Genomic DNA, 22,867 nt, shown 5'->3' with positions numbered 1-22,867 from the left:
GCGCTCTTGCACGGTCGCTGCTATGGAGGGGAGGAGGGGGGAAGGGGTAGATGCAGTGGCGAACGGCAGCGGCTATGCACTTCGGCTTGGGCAGGAGCACATCATCGAGATCAGCCACCAAAGAGCCGGTGCTCGGATTGCCACCGCACGTGCGTGTCATTGGAGGAGGAGCGAAGAGAGCAAGGCTTGCTCCGTGCGCGAGAAATGGTGCCAGGAGCGCACGCAGCTAGAGAAGTGCACTGGCCCCGACTACGAAGCTGGTTATCGCGAGGCACGACGGTGCCGCACAACGCAGGAACGAGCGCCAGAGAGCTGCGCTCTAAAGAAATTTTCATTATACTCATTGTGAGGAAATTTTAGCGTCGTTAAAATGAGGTTTCAATACATGGGCATCTATTGGAATTTCAAGGGGAATCACGATTGCTTCGTTATATCCTGTTTCGTTATAACAAGGTTTTGCTGTAGACTCGTGTAAGGGCCATACCCCCAACTTAGCAGCTCAAAGTCTGGGGAAAAAAATTTCCATCAGAGAACCAATCGTATTCGGTGCCTCTATACCGTGCACGCAGAGGCAAATTTTCGTGATCTGCGCACTTCACTGTGCCCCTACTAGATGGCTAGAGTTGTACTTTCACCACTGATGCAATGGTACATTCGGGGATCCTGGGTGCGCAGTACTCACCAGCTGCACAGGGGGCCATTTAACCAAAAGGTTCGGTGCTGTGTAAGGACCGCACCTAAACGAAATTGCGGAAAGAAAAGTCCGGTCTTTACGTGAGTCTGTACGGTAAGTACAGAGCTCGTGGCTGTGGAAAGTGGTCGACCTGTCGGACATGAGCTTCTTAGGGAGGCCTTGTCTCCACTCGAAGCGGTCTCATAGGAATCTTATGACATAGCTGGCAGCAAGCAAAGGCACAGCAGCAACCTCTATGAGCTTGGACAAGTAGCCCACAGAGACTATAATACTATATCAGTTACACGATGCCGTTATTTTTAATGGCCCGACGTGATCTATTCCCATAGTGTGGAGAATTGTCTCAGGAGGTGTAATTGGTGTAAGGATTCCAGGTTGACACCTGGGACACTGTGTTGTTGGCACACCTCACAGCTGGCGACATACAAACGCACATTCTTATCCATTCTCAGCCACCAAAAGTGTTCTTGTGCCTTGCGCAGGTATCTTGATGGCCAGTCTGGCCTCCTACGGGTGTGTCACGGATGGCACGCAAAATAATAGAGTGCGAGGAGCTAGGAATGACCAGAAGGGGGCGTTCGTCTTGCCTATTGGTCTAGTGGCAACCATATAGTCCAACCTCGATATCTAACTCAGATATATCAAATTATTGCATATATTGAACACTTTCTATATCACCTGGAAAATCACATGCATTCCTAATTTTTTATTTCGAACGGGGTCATATGTAAAATGGATATATTTAACTTCACCACCTCGGACCACGTGTGTTTTGTTGACAGACGGCAAGCTTTCCCGCAGCACCCTCAAAGATAGCGGTGGCACAATGGGTGTTCCCAACTGCTGCGCACTATTGGCCTCAAGCTCCACCACTGGAAAAGCTGGCGCCACCGTCGGCGTGACGTGCTAGGAGGGATTACGTGGACATAGCGGCCGCGTCGGCTGCTTCGGGCGCGCCGAAGCGAGCTGAAAACGAGTTTAAATTCCCTCGTACGCTGCGGTCCTCATTTAGTGGCGAAATTTTCCCACTTCGAGTGTCTCCTTTACAACGCTTGAAAGCACTACAATAGGTAGTGGCTGCCTTTGAAGGCGCGCAACATGGTAGGCTACTGCTCGGTGCCGCAGGGCCGGACGCACGTAACGGAGGCCGGTGTCAGTCTTATTCACACGTAGCCGCAGGACAAGAAGCTGCGTGAAGCTTGGCTCGCGAAACATAAAACCGGCAAACAGTCATCGACTACAACTCGGGTATGCAGCAAGCACAGACGCGAGGAAGATTTCTGCTACGGCGCCTGGTCTGCAATGTTCTGAAAACGCGCACTGAGACGCTCGCCCCAGTCCGCTGCTCGACTAATGTTATGATGGTTTGGTCTATGAACTTGTCGATGCTATAGATACTGGCAAGTTCAGTGGAGTGGAAAGGCAGCGGTAAGAAGCACATTTAAAAAAAGCATGGCATATGGTCATGTTTATGTTATGAATTAATGCACTGGATTACAAAAAAGGAGCAGCGAGAAATTGCACGCTGAGAACACCGATAAACATACAGTGTGACGCAACTCGAGAAATAATATTGAAAGTTCAAAGAATTTAGAAGAAAAAAAAGATTGAATCGTCGCGACGGCACATCACAGTCCCTGTAGGCGTCGAAGTCTCTACAATGAAATTATTTTTGAACAGCTCTGATAGCGCCCACGCAACAATGGTTGCTTGGCTTGGATACTGTCAAATGCTCATATTCTGCGGCCTAAAGCTCATGGCACGGTGCGAAAACGCGCGCGCGGGGAAACCGAAACAGTGCGCGGACAAGCATGCAGACGCGCAGTCGGTCGCTGCGAATATGCGCGATCGCTGCATTGAGGCTTCGTTCTATTACACTCCATTTAGTTATACAAACACTATAAGAACATATTTCACATAGTTTGCTCTCAGCGTTCACCTACCTTTCACGCAAGAAGCCGGTTCGGGAGACTCCATCGCGGCGACCGCGCGCAGTGGCGTTCACTGTACGTATTCGGTAAAGAGATACCGTCTGTAAACGATTGTGTGCTTTCACAGTTTGCCCAAGATTATTATTTAGACAGTAAGAAACTTCTCTCGTTTCGAAAGTACTTACAGAAATGTCCGGGAGAGCTCGCGCATGGTGTTTTCAGTGAGCGCTGACAGCAAAACCTATGAGGAGCGCGCCACGTGATCCCTCATACTACGCCAGCGAGGCGCTTCCGATAGATGGCGACTCTGTAACTCCTCACCGCCAATAGCTGCTCACATCATCACGCCAAGACGTAGCAGCGTATGCAAGCGGCGGCTTGGCTAGTTCGAAAGCATCAGCGACACATTGCATTTGCCGCACTGATCCCTCCTCAGTGCTGCGCTCTGCCCCTGCCACGCCTCTTGAAGAATGGCGTTTTGCTTCCACAAAGACGTGCGAAAGCGCACATTCACTGGGCTAACTCATAGACCCATGGCAGACACCGCCTAATACTTGGTTATTGAGAGTGTTTCAAAATGCTTCAATTGACGGACATGGATATAGCAGCAGCATAGACCCTATGGCAGAGGCCACTTAGGTAATACTTTGTTATTGAAGGTGTTTCAAAATGCTTTGATTGATGGACATGGAGATCGCAGCAAAAGTAGCGGCCAAATGACGCTGCCAAGGTTGAAGCCGCAAGCGTTATGCTGCTCTGCTCCCGACTACAACCGAGGCTGTAGCTGCTTTGGCTCTTCTACATCATTACTGCGGTGCAATAGAAGGCACCGGCCTATCGCTTGTGGATCATTTAGACTACCGTAAAAACCGGACTATAGGTCGGACCGGAATATAGGTCGATCCCCCAACTAGCGAATTCTAAAAATGAAAAAAATCTTTTTCAATGGCACAAGTGCCGAAAGACACCCTTACCTTGAATCAAATGCGACTTGTGCACAATAGTGACAGTATTTATTTAAATGCTGCTCGCATGTGCACCAGGCCAATTTTTAACAGTATCACGCGACCATCGACCCGCGTGCTTGTCAGCATCTTATTAACGGCGCTGAGCGGCGAAACAAACAAGATACGTGCATGTATACGCGTGCGCTTACTTTCGCTATTTTGCCACTCCGTGCCGTGATGATAAGGTGCTGACAAACACGCGGGTCACGCGATACTCTTAAAAATTGGCCGGGTGTTCAGTACGCAGAAGGGCACAAAGTGCGGAAGCGCTACTCCGAATCGGAGCAACGCCTTTGATCAGAGTGGTCTGAACTAGTGTCGGATGACGAGTGCTTCTCGCTGCCCAGTCCAGAGGCGCGCGCGCGCGATCTCTACCGCTTTCAAACAGATGCATTCGGCTGTCACAGGAAGCGATCTTACACGCAGCTCCCGGACGAACTCCGCAACCTTGTCTTCCAGTTGTGCGGTCCGTGTTTTCTGTTGGTTTGCCGCGTTGTTGTTGGTTGTTGGTGTTTTCTGTTGGTTTGCTGCTTCTGTATCCGCCAGTACCGAATGCTATTTTCGGATACTCCAAATTCTCGCTGTGCCGCGAGGTTGCCGTGGGCTTCCGCACACTCAATCGCCTTTTTCTTGAAGGCGACGGTGACTTGTCATCGGCTTCTGCTCATTTTAAAACAAAATGTGAAAAAGCAGCCTTTAACCAGTATAACTTTGTGACAATGTAAACGCAAATTGGCAGTGCCACAATGTCGCCACGACGCAACTATAAGTAGCGATGGCCATATATAGTAGCGATGGCCACGACGTGCTGCTGCTCAATAACGAAGGCGCTTCTTTACTTCATCCGCCCATTGTTGCAAGACTTCTGCAGTTTTTCCACCAATGTCCGGTATATAAGATGAGAGTCGACTTTTCGCAATGGTTTTCAAAAAAAAAAGTTCAACCTATATTCCGGTTTTTACGGTATGTTGAGGATGCCATGGTTAAGCACGTGGCTGCCAATAAGAAGCAGGCTACACTGCTGCAGTACTTAAAGCCAAAGAAATAAATACTTTTTGTGAAGCTTCAAGTGAGTATTTACTGTGCCATGATTGGTTCATTGATTGATTTGTACAAGTTCTTTATGTATTTTTTACGTGACTTTATGTATAGAATTCTGGCCATCTCGGACTATTTCGCGATCACCGCGTGAAAAAAAATTGGCATTATGCACCTGGATCTGTAAGGGAATTTATAAGAGACAACAAATCCTTGTTAACATGTTCAGCATTCAAAGCATCTTGCTGGGAGAACATGATCGGTTCCATGGGGAGCTTTCCTCGTTTGGGTTTCACGATATAGCGTCCGCAACCTGGTTTTGTGGTCTAGCATGGTGACGGATGTCGTAAGTGTAGTCTTGTAGCTGAACGATCCATCTTGTAAACTTGTGTTTGAGGCATTGTTTTTGAAAAATCCGAGCAATAGTGGAATTATCTGTTACAACCGTGAATCGTTGGCCAAACAAGTATTGACAAAACTTATCATCTATGCTCCAAACGACAACCAGGCACTCCAATTTGTTCGAGTGGCAATGGCACTCGGCATCTAAGAGTTTACGGCTGGTGTAGGCGACAACGTGCTGACACCTGTCCAGGTCACACTGAATCAAGACTGCTCCTGTGCCAACCTGACTCGCATCAGTGTACACTTATATTGCCCAATCTTCATTAAAGCAGCTTAAAACAGGACTACATGTCAGCTGGTGTTTGACGGTTCGAAAGGCTGCATCCTGCAGCGGTGCCCAAAGGAATTGAGCTCCTTTTTTAAGCGGATCCGTGCGCGAGCAGTAGCTGATGCAAGTTGGGGACAAACTTGCGCAAATACGACACAATTTCGAGAAATACCTGCCGCTGTTTAATACAGGTTGGCAGGGGATAGTTGATTACAGCCTCTATTCGTTCAGGAAGTGGCTGTGACCACATCTCCAAGAACCGAGCGTGATAAGCAGTCTGAAGTGCTGCGAACGCAGACATCAGGGCTGCGCTTCAAGGTGGCCATCAGGCATATTTGCTTCCTTGGAAGCGATGCCAGGCTTGAGCCGCTCGTCGGAGACGCCGTTCCGCAATGGATTTCTTGACGGGCTCTGGCCAAGAGTGTTGCAGGGCAACAGAGTTGACGATGCAGACCCAAGTGGTAGAGTTGTCCTTAAAGCCATGAAACTCTGGAATTTCAGTCTTAGAGTGCAGTGTAATCACGGTGCACCCAATGCCGAAAGTAGAGGAGCTTGCCATGGTGTTCAGCAGTTGTGTCAGCTTGGACAAGGTCCAGGCAATTTTAGCTTTGCAGTCCTGCTGAGGAGTCGCCGCGGAGGCTTGGACGCTGTCCACGTACGGTTGTGGCTACGAGTCTAAAAGTACTTGTCCACCTTGAAGGGCTATAGGCGCAGGCGGATTGAGGTCTTCTGATGTCTGTGTTTTGTGACTGCACCATGGTAAGTAAGAGAACAGAAACAACACCTGTTCACTGGGTCGGCTGTTCTATTCTGCCCTTCGTCTTTCTTGCACTTCCAGCACTGGTGCTCGAGCTCTGTTACTGCTCTTTGTCATTGCAAAGAATACAAAATATATTATGAACAGAAAAGATTACTCATGACAATAAACTTACAATAGGCTATGCGTACATTGACGAGAAATGTGAGATGCTTGAGCTGGAACTGTCACAGGCCTCAGGCATTGCCGAAGTTGATTCTCATTTTGGAGGGGAGAAGGTCTTGTGCACCTATAACTCCGGAAGAGTGCTCAGTGCTTTGTGGGGGCGGGTGTGGCTGCAGGTGAAAGGCAAGGACCAGGTAGGCGCGGTGATGGATTCCATGGAGCTGGAACGGCAGCGGGGCATCACAATCCAGTCAGCGGCCACACAGGTCTACTGGGGCTCCACAGCCATCAACATCATTGACACTCCTGGCCATGTTGACTTCACCATCGAAGTAGAGCGTGCCCTTCGTGTGCTTGACGGTGCCGTGCTGGTCCTCTGTGCTGTGAGTTACTAGATTTGTGCCTGGCTGACTGTGCATCTGAATGTCACTTCATTGATATAAATTTGATTTTTGGTTTAATTCAGTTCTGGCCAAAGGTACTGGCTTGTGCCAATATATATGTATGGGACCAAACTTTCATTATTTAAATCCTAAAATTAGCCTTTGCAGGATAATTCAAACTTGACTGGTTATCATGCATGCAGCCGTCCCCAATAGTGACTGCGGTGGTGACTCCAATAGCACCACAGTTCTTTTCGGCAGCGCTTAGGGTACAGTGAATAAGTCGAACACATGTCATCTCTAGGCGAGAATGGCTATTTTTGGCCTGCCCCAGAAGATCTTAAAGCAAAAATGGTAACTCACAATGAATTATTACAGTACATGGTGTGGGGTCTGATGTGGGATTCTCACACCATACTCTTGGGACAAAGGAACGACAACACAGTAGTGCAAACAATCACAAGGGCATTTATTGCACCTTTCATACATCAATGCCTGCTAGCCGAGTTGCTATCCACAAAACATGCCGATGGGCGCGCGACAAATCTAGAAGTCCGACTCACAGCGACCGGAAGCGAGCGAATATGTTCGCCCCATGCTGGATCCCAACACCTGGTCGGTCGCGTGTATAGTCACGCGAATAGTGGCGCGTTCGAAGGCGGCCACGCGAGACGGTCTCGCCGAAGCATCGGTCGGCGCGCGGCACGGCACGTCCGACCCCACTCGCTTCCCGAACCCAAAGAGAGCAAGCCCCTTCCTTTCGGCGCCCAAGTAACCTCGCGGCGTTAGCAGCGCAACACTCGCGCCATCTCTCGCACTGCGCTTCAACCACATCAACCGCGCGGGCGTCACGCAGGCCACGCGGCAAAGCGGGAGTACAGGAGACGCGCTATGCGGGAAAAACATCAGAGGAGGCGCGAGGGTCGCGCATCCCCACAATGGTGAATGAATATTCTACAATATGTAAGATGTTGCTTTACTATGAGAACATCAACCAGGAAATTGCATAAAGTGGAAACATCTCAGTGTGGTCACTCAGTAGACAGTAAAGCTTTACTTGAACAAACTTGAAATAATTCAAGGAACCGTCTGCTGAAATGAAGATTAAACTGTAACACACACACAAAGGTTTGTTTATTTGATTTAGTGGTACGGTCAAACATCATTATAATGAAACTGATTTCTATCTAAAGAACTAATTAAAAAAATTCACAGGGTCTCTTATGTTATCTTTAAGATGAAGTGAAAGCCCAAGTGCCGATGCATTAAAGACGGACAAATCACATCCACATCGCCCTTAATTCGCTTAGTCTACTTCACTTAGTCATTACCTGTGCCTTAATTACCTGTGCCTTATATACACCACAAAAGGCAGCCAACGCAACTCTCACCAGAGGCTGAGGGTTCGACTCCGACCAAATGAAGCAAAGACTTTCTATAAATGTAATCACCCATTTTTAAATTTATAAGGAAGATTTGCAGAGCATTTCATGTCACGTTAGGCTCAGTCACACCAGCAACTTGAGTAGGTTGTGCGACCATTTGCAACTGGCGACCAAAAAGCGACTAAAGGCGACCAATGTTCACACCGGCAAGCCCGGCTGGGCACGACCTGCAAGTCGCAATCCTGCAGGATAATTCAAACTACACAGTTTGCGCGTGCTTTGCTGGTTTCGCATTCTGGCAACAGCCATAGATTTTGATGCGAGTGAAGAGGAAGATGTCGTCATTGTGCTGATGTGATCTGCCATTGTGTCAGTTGTGGCAGTACGGAAGCTTCCAAAGAAAACGCAATGCTGGTGGGTGGCAATAAGTGGCTGGCCAAGCAAGCCGCCTCCTGCCCAAACTCTGCGCGCATGATTAGGAGTATTATCGAGAGTAAGTTGTAATTTCTAGTTCGTGTTGAGTGGGAATCAGTGCATAATTTTTGTGCTTTCTTTTGCTACTGTTTAGCCTCCTGCCAATGCAACCGCATACATTCAACACGTTGCTGGAACTTTTGCACGCCAGCATCACAAGGCAGAACACCACTGGCAAGCCTGCAGTCTGCCATGGTGGCGTGGACATTGTATTTGGCGTGACTCAGAAGGACGGCAGATGAAAACACGTAACATAGCTTTTGGCATGCCACTGATTTGTTTAGCAGTTTTTCAACCATGGTCACACAACTGAAAAATCTAGCAGCGAGCGACTGGCCCAATATAGTCGCTTTTTGAGAAGAGCAGCCATTTGCGACTGGTTGCTTTGTGACCAACTTGGTCATGCATTCGCTGTCGGTCGCCGGTGTGAATGAGCCTTTGGGCTGAAGTCTTGCGGTGTGTGATGATGATAGTGACTGATCCACTGCCACAGTGAAGCTTTCATGAGCGCTAAGTACTCACTGTGCATCCAGTACTACTGTCGGCTGGCATGTCTCAAGGCTTCAAGGGTGGGGGTGCAGGGTCCCCCCTCTGGATTTGCTAGTGCAGCATACATTTGACTGCACACTGTTAAAGCCATGCTGCAGTGATTTTGGCCATGTTGTGCCATGCTGTCGCTGTGCTGTGAAATTTGCCCGCTAAAAAATCATAAAACATTTAATATTAGAACTAAACAGGCAGTAGTGAAGCATGCAGGTTTGCCCTCCGTATTTTAGCCAATCGAGACATACAGGGCTGAAAGAGAAACACATTTTTGTACAGCATGCAGCATCTGTAATCACATTGGTTGCAGTTAATGATGTGCTATGTGAGGTTCTTTTGTGACAGTCCGCCTTTTTTATGTTCCTGTGCTGCCCTCTGCCACACACCACTGGAAATGTTTTGAAAGGGCACTGGGGCTTTCGCCGGTTGATTTGTGTACTAGCATCCATGTTGAGTATGTTTCGGTTGTGCATTTTGTGGATTGTAATTCATTATTAGTGGCTTCTCTGGGGCAGCATGTGGTTCCTGGAAATCATGTAGCACTCAATAACTACTGGGTGATAAGGCCTGAGTGCACTGTTGTGCCAACAGCGTGGTCAATAAAGGTACAACGAGTTCCGTCTGCCGACGTGGCTTCCTTGGGGTTTGTTGTTGCTGATGTCTGCTCTTGCACCTCACCTTTTGTATTCCTTTTACACGATCATTACACATTTCGCAAATTCAAGAAGTCTAAGAATGCAGCCTTCCATGCTGTATTTGCCAAAGCGGTGCATTTGTTTACATCGATATCTACAGGTACAGGTTGTTGTTGGCTTCAGATATTCTGGAAACAGCGCCTCACTGATATAAAATAATGTCAAAACATAGCAAAACATACATATCTGCACATATAAGCTGCGTTGCTTCACCCTGAGACGAGTCACTATGAGCAGCCTAGCTACTTAAACGGCAACTGTGATCCAGTCACGTATGTTACGGGATGTTATTACTGATTCTCGCTTTTCTTTAACTTCATTATAACTACAGTTTGCGCGTGCCATAAAGTATTATTAGAGAGAGCTGTGCTCGGCATAAGCGCTCACTTATAGGCCATGTAGTTCTCTCGCAGAAACTCGGATGTCATCGCTGACACTGTTGGTGACTGAATGAGTCTGTGCTGCTGTACCGAATGCAGTGCCTCTACTTTCCCATTTGATGCAGAGGTAAACAGTTTTTCTCTGGAATTAAGAAATGTGTCAGCATAACAGCATGTACAGACCCGCCCATCTAGCAAATGCGACCGGCAGCCTTCAGGAACAGCCATGATGTACAGCGCTATGTCACCACTTGCCACTTATTGTGGACGCTCCATGCGAAGTGAGCAGTAATTGATATCTAATCTCTATACTGTATTTCCCCAACCGAACTAAAAGAGCAGTTTCTTTCGTCGTAACTGCTTATTTTTAAGTTCAGGTCCATCGGTAGTGGGTGCACGAATTCGACGGGGCCAGGCCTAACCCAACCTTTGCTAAACAAGATAAACATTGGCTTAAACTTCGTGTGCACGGCTTGAGAGCAGTGGAGCTTGGAAATTTCAATTTCGAAGACATGTTTCCACTCAAGGCGCTGCGGCTATCGTGTTGTTAGTTTGACAGCTAATCGCGTGGGGTTCAGTCGAGGGATCATGGTCAGCACGCTGATTTTGTCGGTGCCCTCGACAAGAAAGCCTGTCGCACTATGACAACTCGCGCCCATTGGTTGTATTGTTGTCGGCCTATTAGGATCAAATGGTCTTAGCGACACGCTGGGCTGAATAGTTGGCGTCAGCGTTTGTCGGTCTCGTAATGACCCAGTGCTACCGCGCCTTAAACGAGTAACTGAAGTCAGGCACGTGCTGCCACCACCAGCAAGAGAGGGCCGACGCTGCAAGAAGGCTTCATCAGCAACAATATTTTCAAAGTGACACCCAAGTGTAGCGCAGGGGCTTATCAATAAATCTGCTAGCCATCAATGCAAGGCGGAAATTATGTGGTTCATGGTGCAGTCCGGACAAAGCCCTGACCGCTTTGTTTTAGAGTGGAGTTGCAGTCAGCACGTTTTCGGCACCACACTGACGTATAGCTACATACCAGTTGAGTTCCAATGCAGTACACAGGACAAGTATTTCCTGCAGTGTGCGTCCGTGCCCTTATTTTTTTGGGGGGGGGGGGGGACTTTCCCCTCGATATCAGGCCGCATGGCCGCACGCGCGTTTCTTCCAAAACGTTTTGTGACTAATCCGTTAGGGCAGGGCACATGCGTCATCACGCTATGAAGAAGGCGGATTGCATTTGCCCAGTATTATGCACTATAAGCCATCGAATGTCTGATGTCAGGTTTTTCATTGAGGATGGCACGCTTGTAAAATTGCAAAATTGTTATTCTCAGGAATTACACTTACAATACACTTACAATAGTTTTAAATAATTCACAATTGCAACATCCAAAGCAGCACCAACTGTCTGCAAAGCAACGACAAAGCGAAGTTTGAATGGAGCTTCCACCTTGCCACTGTGCATGATGGGAAAAAAAGATGTGTCCTGGACAAGTTTAATGTAGAAATTTTTCAGTGCCATGTACGGGAGCTTTTTCGGCACATGGCATCTTAGCCTGTTCACGTCATGTGTGTACTTCTACTGCATGTTTTGTGGAAGGTTCTTGTTGTAAAACACAGCATGAAAACTAATTTGTGCATTTTTATTTTATGTTCTGACTATGGTATTAGTGATAGCTTGCAGTCCTATGCAGCCCTTGTTTTCATTATCTGCTGGGGTCAAATAGCTATAACTGTAACTGTAACTAACAAACATCAGGCCCTGCAGTTTTCCTTCCCGTTCATCGCATAGCCAGGGTCTTTACTCTGGCAGGTTTGACGCCTTCAGGTGGCTATGAGAGTTCATATACTATGTGACGCCAATTGATAGAAAGGATTTTCAGCATCCACCATCTTGGCCATAGTTGTTAGCCACGTCATGTCTACCGAATCCTCAGGTTGGGCGTCGTGCGCATACGTAATGGTACCTAAAAATGTGCATATGGAAGCGCAGTTGGTAGTGCAGTGCATGCATAATGCGGAGGTTGTCGGTTCGGCTCTCACAGGCGGCAAATTGTTTTTTTCGTACAATTTCATTTACCTTTAGCTTATTATTTTTACACTTCAGTTAAAAAGTACAAATAACTTCTAGGTATGCCCTCGTTTCATTATTTATTGGCTTCATATGGTGGTGCTTAACAAAAATCGGACACCCCGGGTCGCCTACTTGTCGTTCATCTATTAGTGATTGTCAAGCAGATCCTTATGTCCTGTGTTTCTGGAACACTTATTCGTGGCATTCTTGATCTTCTTGTTCTTTGTGCAATGTAGTCTGTATGGATTCTGTGTGAAGAAAACCCACCTTACTAACCGATTTTATGTCAGTTGCCGTGGACACTGTACTGTCGAAAAAAACATGTTTCCTGTCAACTGTGTTTGTTTTGAAGTCACTCAAAGTCCTCCATGAATCCATTGGCATATTTGTGGCATGCTTCAAAGAAGACCATTTACTGCTTGTGTGTTGCTTTGTCCGTTTCTCTTTATAGAGCTTGAACATGTCAATGTGCCTTACTAGTAGTGTCAAAGCTCAATGTTTGATAAGCCACGAGAACTGTGTGCGTGACAGGCCTTGTAGTTATAGACAGCGTAGATTTTGTTTTCATGTGGAAGCTGTGGCTGGAAGCTGTCGTGGCGAGGCAGCCTGCTTCTGGACTTTATGGCAGTGCTTCTCGCATGTTATTGACCTGATGCTTCGGCCTCTGGGTGTGCAGGTTGGGGGGGTGCAGTCACAAACACTGACTGTGTGTCGTCAGATGCGACGCTATTCAGTTCCCTGCGTGGCCTTCATCAACAAGCTGGACCGCATGGGAGCCAATCCGCTCAAAGTCTTGGGGCAACTCAGGTAGGCTGACCCTGAACTGCTTCTGTGGTTAGTACTTTGGTCCATTTGGCTTTTTGCATAACACTAAAACACCAAAATGCCAGCATGTAGCTCTGCCTAATTCTTTTCTGCGCATACCTTGTGCGATGTTTTGCCGTAGGGTGTATCATGTTCAGCAGCATCATTTCTTTCTAGGTATGGAACGCCACATTTTGTGTTCCCCAGCTTCGACAGGGTCTTGGGCATCGAGGCAATCAATCTTTTCTTTCCCTTCAATTCTGTTCGTGTGAGCTATTATGCTGAGTAGCTAATACTGGCAACAGTGCGGGTGGGGCACTGCACAAGCCAGTAGTAGAAAGTGAAAAAGTCGGAGAAATAAAATAATTTTAACAAGATAGAGCCCCCCTCCCAGCCATGATGATAGGAGCCTGTATCTGTTGACCTCACTGTGACCTTACTAGCCACTGTTAGTCAATAAATTTTCGGGTGATGCTAATAAAATGAGAAGGAAAAACTTTGGCAGTTTCACATGAACGGCAAAACATTCAAAAGTAGGGTTGTGCGAATACCAAATAGTAGTAGATTTCAAATGAAGTATTGAATCAAGAAGAGGAATCCGGATATGGAATTGAATATCAAATAGGTTGAAAATTCATACAAAGTTTAATACTTACAAATTTCTTTGAGAAAAGTGCTCCACAGGCTCAGGAGTCTATTAGCTATGCGCAACAATAATGTTGCAAGTTATCAGTATCTTGGTACTTAGGATGTACAGTTATTAAAAGTGCTATGAAAGAGAATACCAAATTAGTGTGCCAGCACCAATTACGGCTCAGTTCTATATGAAGGTTTGGAACATATTCTTTTAATCAATAGAATTTCTGTTGATAACAATCAAGTGCTTTTTGCCCTTCAAAGCTAAACAAGCTGTGAAGTTGTGTTGTACTGAACATTTTAATTATGAGAATTTATGTTTAACATTGGATCTGTGCTTTAAGCGATCTTTTATTGTATAGAAATATTTTCTTCCCAGTTTTCCTTCAAAGTACAGAAGGGTTTTCCTAGCTTTGTGGGTAGGTGGGTATTATTGATTATCGCCAGCTCGTGAAGTTCGATCTGTGTGACATATGAAAGCGTGGACTGTGCATCACGTGGCTCGATCACCGTTTCGCATATAGCCATGGTTGGTGCTGCACTGGTCGATCCGCAGTCGTGCTGACAGTAAAAAGCAGGGTCCTTTTCATTGCCAGGTTTTAGCATCATTTACTGCATGTCAAAAGTCCAAAGTAGGGAGCGCCAGAGCAATAATCCACACAAGACACCTACACCCCCCCCCCCTTTTCCCCATGTCGATTTTCAATTTTTTCTTTCTTTTTGGATCACACAAAAATACACAAAATCTGTCTAGACCCATAGCCAGAGGCTAATAGGGGGTCAAGTACATGAAAGTTGTGTTAGTGCAAGTAAGAAAAGCTGTTTTATGAGGTAGATTGGCACGATAAAGAAATGCAATTGAAAGTAATAAATGCTATAATAGATTTAACGTGTAATTTAGTAGTACAGTGCAGTACAGTTATAATGATATCAAGAAGAATGTAAAATCCAGATCGTTACAACCTATCGTCGCTATATTGGACTTCTGTAAAAAAGCTTTACCGAATATAGGTACCTTTGTAGCTTAAAAACCAAATGCCATTTGCGCTAAAAATAGATGTTGTAAAAAGTAGGCAGTGAAAAATCAAATGTTTATTTGTACTTCTAAACAGTGTGACAAGCATTAGACGCTCTGAAATAGTCAGAAATCTGCACTTGCTTTCACAGGAATTTTAGTTTCACAACCACGGTGTGCATCATGTCCAGCTGCTGCACAAACACTGCTGGCTTGGCTGCTGCATATGGTGCGGCCGTGCAGGCCCTATCCTGAAAGCAGGGTGCTCACAGGTCCTTGAAACTTTTGAGAACCCTTAAATTGAAAAGTAGGCTTTCGAGGCCCTTGAAAGTCCTGGAATTCTTTTTCCTCTTGAAAACCCTTGTACTTCTTGAGTAATACAGTCAAAAATCGATTTTGTGATCTGCTTTCTGTGGTCGATCAGTTGCGAACTCAGCTGTTTTAGAAACAATGGTACAGTAAAAAAAAAATCCATCACACCTGCCTGCATGTCACGCATGTGTACCTTTGCCACAGTCGCCTTTGACCCATGTAGCTTGCACAGCATGCCTACATCGCGGTCACATCCTCTCACGACTCTCCCCTGTCTCTGTTCCACCCCTTCCCCATTGACCCTATCAGACTTATATTTAAGAGGAGTGTAAGTCAGACAGAGTAAAGGAGCTTGGGTCTGGCGATACAGTGAAATTCTACCGTATCAAGTGCTCAGCACAAAGATGGATGCAGCAGCTTGTTTTTTAATGAGAAAGCATTGTAGGTCCCAGGAAGTGGAAAATCCGGCAAGTGTCCATTGTTAACATCCAATGGTTACTAAACCCACGTGACCAACTGATGACATCACGTTCCTGGTGCTGGGCCTGCTGCAGCTCGCACTGCGAAATCCCACGATGGACAGCCACGACATCAAATGGATGCCAGGGCCCTCATCCAAAAAATTGACTTTGCCGATTTCGAAAATTGAGTTGACCCACACTCAGAACAGACCTGGCCCACACCCAAATATTAACTTTGCCCAATTCGAGCATATAACCAAGTGAAAAGTATCACACGGAAGAATCACAATGCTTTCGCATTCATTGCACGTAAGGAGACTTACGTGCCTCTGTAACTTTTTATTTTATTTTACACGATCTGTGTTTTTTCTTGGAGGCAGGCAGCTGTAGGTGCAAAGGTTCGGAAAGCCAAGATGGCTGATATATCGCCATACCACTGTGGGTGATGGTATCAGCCAACGCCGGAGTGAGCGCAAAATCTTCACAGGCTCCGTTTCGTACCATATATATAAAGATATCAACATGGCATGAAACCGTACATTCAGTAGTGGACTCTCAAATTGAAAATTATTTTTGCTTAAATGAAATTTATTTTTTCTGGTTGCACCATAATTTAAAATATTTTACACTCCTTCTGTACCAAAAAAGAAATTTCTTACCGACTGCTTATTTGCATAAAAGGTGCAATTTCAATGTAAGAAAATTTTGATATAACAGAGTGCCAATTTTACCGACCTAATATAATAATTAATAATTAAATAATAAGTTAATATAAGCGTAAGTATAGTGTTTTAGAAATGTTGTGACAGTAAAAAATTGCTACATGGGATGCTGCCACGCGCCCTTGAAAAAACTTTGACAGCCCTTGAATATCCTTGAATTTTTGTCTCTTGAGACCTGTACGAACCCTGCGAAAGAAATCTGTGATGGAGACAGAGTGCGCCGAGTGCTGATAGCTTCGGGTGTGCTGTGTTTTTGTCACTTAGTTCGCATTGATGCACGACCTAATACGAAGGTCAATTCACTTGCTGGTGCTGCTACGCTTCTTCCGGCATTTTGGCAGCGAGTTTCCGCAGTCATCGAGTGAGATGTGTTCATGTTAGCTTGTGTGTGCATGACACCATGCTTGTTAATTTGGTCAGTAAGCGAATGCTTACAAGTTTATACAACCAATAAAACTGCTATCCTTATTTCATATAGCTGTCTGCTAATTTGCTATTGCAATCGATAGCAAACTGCAGCTTATTTTTTTTTAATTCACTCTCTCTTCTCCGGATGCGGGGAGCACGATCACGGGCAATGTGGATGTTAAATGGCTGGCGCCATCTTATGGCACATTGTGTCAACCCACAATGCTCTCTGGGGGTTTTGAAATTGGTGCACGGGCGGGACATGCTGTGCTGTACAGTAATGGTGGCAGACACGAACATGTGTAGGCAACCTTTTTGCCAAATTTCAGCATTGTTCATTTAAGGGCAACTTAGCAACGCAAATGTCATGATTATTCTGCATGGGCAGCGCCATCCAGAAGGCAAAATTGTGATTGTTATATTATATCTGATATGTGGTGAATAAAATATCCTTATACACTCGAACCTCATTATAACAAAGTTATAGGGGGAGCTGAAATTTTTTAATTATGTCCGTTACTTCATTATATCAATTAATGCTTTTTACAGCAACATATGCCCCATGGGGCGCATAATTGTAAATATGGAAATTAGAAGGTGGCATTGCGGCCTCCGAAACCGCTACACAGCCACTCATGCGATAAAACTTGAATAAAACAACAAAAGAATCTTCGGCACGTGCAACAAGCAACTTCTTAGCACCTCATGCGACAGCCTTTAGATAGCTGCCTTCTGTTTCATTGTGATCGTCTTGCACATTTGCTTTTCACTTGGCTCGTCGCGGTCGAGCAGCACAGGGCACACAACCCAGCACTCCGCTGAGGGATCGAGGAGGCAAGCGTACTTGGCTTGACCAGCTCATGGCCTCCGAGATTGCACTGGTGCCAATGCAATCTTGGACACCACTCCCATCTGCCAGCCCACGCGGCGCACGTTCAGGAGAAGCATTGAATACACGGCCTGGGTGTGCCCCTGAGATTTGCCTGGGAGATCTCTAAGGCCAGGCCCAGCAGTAGCTGGCTGCGCGGCACGCCTTCGGGAAAGAGAGAAGTGACTGCACTACTATTTTGCACCACAGCACGTAGCTGCGTAGCATGGTGCGATTCGTCCAGGCTTGCGCATGACCCCAGTAATTGTGTGTCATGAGCCAATAAAGGAAGGAAGAAAGAAGAGGAAAAAGCAGAAAAATAAAACAAGAAGACACGAGGAGTCGATGGCAGAAATAAAGAAAAAATAAGATAGAAATTCAGAGCGTACGAATAAAAAGAATACAATATGAAAGCAGAAGAAGAAGCGCAAAAGTGCACGTGCAGCTACGTGGCCAAGGGGAGAAGGGACACGTAGCCAAAGAGAGCAGCCCAGCTACGCTCTGGGACGAAGGCGAGGAGAAGGGGCTGTGGGCCGAACAGGGCGGGTGGATCACGGAGACGGTGGCAACCCAGTGGAAGCAGTTCTTCAGCTGCCGCGACCACAACCTGCGAGCTGAGTGGACCACCCACCGAAAGCCGCAGTTGACCGGCGATCCAGGCGCCTAGGTCGCTCCATCCTCCTGAACCCCTAATCAGGTCAACCGTGGACCGAACGTCAGACACAGCCACGTAAAGTCTACAACGCATCGGCGTGCCCTGCGACGTGTTGTCAGGAGCAGCGATGACGAGGTGACATGGCCACGTCAATAGACTTTATGTAAATATTTTCAGCTTAATAATGTGTTGTGTGCGAGGACTTAAGACAACATTTTAGATTAACTAGCTTTGTATATAGTTCATCGTATGTTAGGGTTTTGCCATTGGGTTGGCAGCGCGTGCTTTCTGGATATATGTATTTTTCTTATGCTCATGCCCCATAGAGGCTTTTCCTGACTCGAACGTTCCCTGCATCGTGTTTACCACCCTGAGGCCTTGACATTGTGCTGGAGGAGGTTTCAGAGGCCTGGGCGTGGCCTCCGAAACCTCCCCCGCATTAGAAACGCATTAGAAGGGAATGCACTAATCTTGCACTGCCGCGCGTAGTAGCGCAGCGTGGCGCGGCTCACGCAGCCAGGCTTGCGCAAGAAAGAGAGGTCAGTTGAGGAGTGCAATAGTGAGCCGCTGCTTGTGCGCAGGTGCGCAGCTACAAGCGGTGGTAAGACCAGTGTTGCTCGACGGCATGTTCGATGCAGGTACGCGGGAGTTTCTAACTGCTGCAGCGAGCGAGTGCAAAACCTAATGGAAACTGATGTTTCGGAGCAAAAGGGTCTGGTTTTTTTTCCATTTCAGAGATGAATCTGGCTCGTTATATCCATTGGCAGAACAATTTTATTTCGTAAAAATGGGGCTTTATATACGTGGATCTCTATGGGGATTTCAAGGGGAACGTAATTTACTTCGTTATATTCATGATGTCATTATATACCGTTTCATTATAAGGTGTGTCGAGTGTATATGTGTTCTTTATCTCATAGCACTAATACGTAAGTTGATACTCTTAAATCGACTCATCATTATAACCAATATAATGTTACATATGTTATAAGTGGACTGCACTTTATACGGAAGAGAAGAAAAGAATCCTGTAAGCAAAATTGACTGCACAAGTGATATACAAAGAGGTTACCTTAACAAACTACTGTTTCCGACAAACACGTTGGGAGCACACACATCTTATTAGAAAAGTTCATCTGTAGAAACATAATGCACAAGATATCTCCTAATGACAGACAGAACATGAGAAGCCTCTTTTGTATTAGGCAGAAGTTCATTCCAAAGTTTGACTCTGAGTAACTACATTAGCCGTTCTCCATATACATTCTTTGGTATAGGTAAGTTAAAATTTCTAGGTATAACACTTCTGGTGATAGAATTCGACGAGTGAAATATTGACATATGAAAGGTGCTATGCGTTGACAAAAGCATCACGTGGCCAGTCTCGTTCTGTGCGTGTTGATATAGCCTGTCAAGTACGTTATTTATTTCGGGAAATCCTCGGCGCATGCACACACATGCGGTCTGTGTTCCGTCCCACCGCACCGAATGCGGTTTGCTCTACCGATTACTTCACTGACTGAGTTTGTTGCCGCGCGCTCCCGTATGCCGACCATGCACACACGCCCTCCATGTTCTCTCTCCCTGCCACCCACCGTTTCCTGCCGTCCTGTGCCTGCTACTCTACACGGTTGCCTACCAAATCGTGCCTGCGACTCTACATCGCCTGGCGTCGGCCTGGTACCCTCACAAATCCCCTCCCCCTTTATCCTGTGAAGAGGGCTTCCAAGGCACGTGATAAGGGCTCAGCTGGTCTGTTTTAGTGAGGCCTTTCTGTTCCCCTGTAGCTGGGTCTCTGATCTGTAGGTATTGCGTACAATGTGTGCAGCCACTCTAAATGGCCCTGTGCGTCGAGGGGCAAACTTGGCTGTGAATCCAATGGCTGCCTTACTTAGCAGGTGCGTGTACTGAAGAACCAAGTCTCCAACCTGGAAGGTAGCTGGAGTGCATTTTTTGTTGTAGTACTTTGCCTGGATGGCTTTTGCCAAAGTTTGGTGGCCCTGTGCAAAGGCCCAGGCATCTCGAAGGTACACATCCAGTTCAGCAGCTAGGGCATGAGATGCAGAAGGGGGCACCTCGGGGCCAGCTGCCTGATTGTGATGGCTCCACTGGTTCCGTAGTTCCCGCCCATAGCATAAGAAGGCAGGCATAAAGTCAGTAACTACACTTTCAGACGTGCGCCTTGCAAATGCCCATTCAGGCAGCCTTTTGTCCCTGTCCCTGTGGGAAGTGCAGTAGCCCACCAGGCATTGTTTAACCATTGCATTATGGCATTCTACAGTCTGTCCTGCTGGTCTATATGGGAATGGGGGGCTCTCCTTGATTCCCCATTGCTGGAGAATGCCTTTCCACAGTTTGCTTATGAATGGTTTGCCATTGTCGCTAGAGATGGAGCTAGGCACACCATGTTGGCAAAAAACATCAATCATTTTATCGATGATGAATTTGGAGGTAGGTGCACGTAACAGGAAAAGCTCCACAAACTTCGTGAACTTGTCTAGCACCACCAGGATATACTTGTGGCGCCGAGGGGTTGTGGGCAGTGGCCCGATAAAGTTCACACTTAGCTGCTGCATAGGGCGGGTGGCCCATGAGCTGTCCATCAGTCCTGGTTTTTGCCAGTGAGGTTTAAAAGCCTGGCACTGCTGGCAGCTGCGGATGTAATGGGAGTCTACAACGCATTGGCCTAAAAAGCCTAAATGCCAACTTAGGGGGTGGTCATGCTCCATTTTCAGTGCCATGTCTCATAAGTGCTAGGGAAGTCTGGCAACCTTACGTTCACCGGCCGGGTACATAAGGATACCATTGTTCGAGATTTCGCAGTCATCAGCTAGGTCCTGTACCCTCTTGGGCTCTTTAGTGCTACCAGGTAGCAGGCCAGACTTTAATTATTGCAGCAGCTGCAGCAGCAGTGACTCCTTGCATTGCTCTAACTGGAGCTTTGCAGTATCATTGAGTGGGGACACATCAGTCGCGTCAGCAGGGGCTGCTAGTTCAAAACGAATGTTTTCTTGTGGCTCTTGCACTTCGATGGGAAACCAGTCCTCCACCAAACAAGGCTGAGCAGATTTGGCAGCAGTGATGGGGCACCTGCTTAGTGCATCTGCTGGGATGTTGGCCCGTCCTTTACGATGCCTTATGGTACACCTGAACCCTTGTAATCTCAACACCCAACGTCACACTCTGCACGATGTCTGCTCAGTTGTAAACATCCAAGCCAAGGATGCATGGTCACAATGCACCTCAAATGATGTGAATTCTACATACGCTCGCAATCTATTGACAGCCCACAACACAGTGAGGCATTCCCATTCTTGGGCAGCATAGTTCTTTTCAGCAGCGCTGAGGGTCCTGCTTATAAGTGACGCAGGCCTAGGTTCACCTTCGACTTCCTGCAACAACACTGCCGATATGCCAGTACCACTGGCATTTGTTTCAGTCACAAAGGGCCTGTTCAGGTCAGCCAGTACCTCCACCACCTCTCCTGCCAGCATTAGCCACAGAGTCTTGAATGCTGTCTGTTGCTTGGCACCCGAAACCCAATGGGCTCCTTTCTTGAGGAGAGCTGTCAGGGGTCTGTTTGTCAGAAAACCAAGGGATAAAATTTCTGTAGTATCACACAAGGCCCAAAAACATTTGGAGCTCCTCGACTGTTTTAGGGGATGGGAACTCTGCAATTGCTCGCACCTTGTCCGGGTCAGGTTGACATTTGCCTGGAGAGATTACATGTCCAAGGAACTTTAATGCCTGTTCACAGCATGTAACTTTGCTGGGATTGATTGTCAGACCTGCAGAGCCAATTCTTTGCAATACCTCATCGATATGTTGTAGGTGGTCCTCAAAAGTTTCTGAATAAATGAGCACATCATCAAGAAGTGCCATGCGGTAGTTATGTTTTATGCCTTCTAACACTTTGTCCATGAGAGACTGAAATGTTGCTGGCCCACTTGCGACCCCAAATGGCATTCGCTAAAATTTAAACACTCCTCTATGGCACAGGAATGCAGTCTTCGGTACATCTTTGGGAGCAACTGACACTTGAAAGAAGCCCTGAGGAAAGTCCAGGCTCGTGAACCACCTAGCACGGCCGAGCTGAGCCAGTACCCAGTCTGTGTGGGGCATGGGATGTACTGGCACAGTTGTGATTTCATTTAAGGGTCTGTAGTCGACTGCAACGCGATATCCTCCGGTTTCCTTATTTACTAATACAGAGGCACTAGCCCAGGAAGTGGAGCAGGGCTCAATGAGGTTTGGTCCAGCAAATCTTGGATACACCCATCAAGAATTTTTTTCTCTTGGCTGTTAACTGGGCGCAGCTTGCGTGGCTGCCTGTGTCTATTTTGTGAACCACTAGGGACGTGCAACCTGGCAGAGGGGCAAAAATATGGTTATGGTCGGCAAGGATGTTATTAAGCTTCTGCTTCTGCTCCTCCCGAAGGTTCTCTAGGCTACACTCGCCACTCTCAGTGCTATTGTGACATAAATCTTGCACATCTGCAAAAAGTGCCTGTAGAGAGCTGGCCACATTTTCATCAGGCTCTAGACCTTGCTAATCGCATTGCACCGCTGTCCTACAGACTGGCAGGGGTCGGTGTCCAGCATCCGACGCACATGGCTGCTTCGGTGCCTTCTTAAATTTGACGAGCCCATATGGGCCAGAGTGCAGTGACCATCTGCCAGGGCCCATATGGAAATACTTGCCACCTCAAGAAAATCCCACACAAGGACAACATTGTGACACAGCCGTGTGGCCAATTTTGGCCACATTGTGACACAATGTGGCTGAAATC

General features: G+C 46.8%; 1 protein-coding gene across 1 annotated transcript in view; it reads left to right on the top strand.

Moving 5' to 3' along the window:
• The window catches only part of mEFG1 (mitochondrial translation elongation factor G 1), a 197,332-nt gene that overhangs the window by 13,447 nt on the left and 161,018 nt on the right, over positions 1 to 22,867 (top strand). The window contains exons 4-5 of the mRNA XM_070532582.1: positions 6,442 to 6,648; positions 12,873 to 13,003. Of these exons, the coding sequence (XP_070388683.1) occupies positions 6,442 to 6,648; positions 12,873 to 13,003 (338 nt within the window). The remainder of the gene's footprint in view (positions 1 to 6,441; positions 6,649 to 12,872; positions 13,004 to 22,867) is intronic.

The sequence above is a fragment of the Dermacentor albipictus genome, chromosome 1 (assembly GCF_038994185.2).
Source record: "Dermacentor albipictus isolate Rhodes 1998 colony chromosome 1, USDA_Dalb.pri_finalv2, whole genome shotgun sequence".
NCBI classification, from domain to species: domain Eukaryota; kingdom Metazoa; phylum Arthropoda; class Arachnida; order Ixodida; family Ixodidae; genus Dermacentor; species Dermacentor albipictus.
This window is presented reverse-complemented; position numbering and strand designations above follow the sequence as displayed.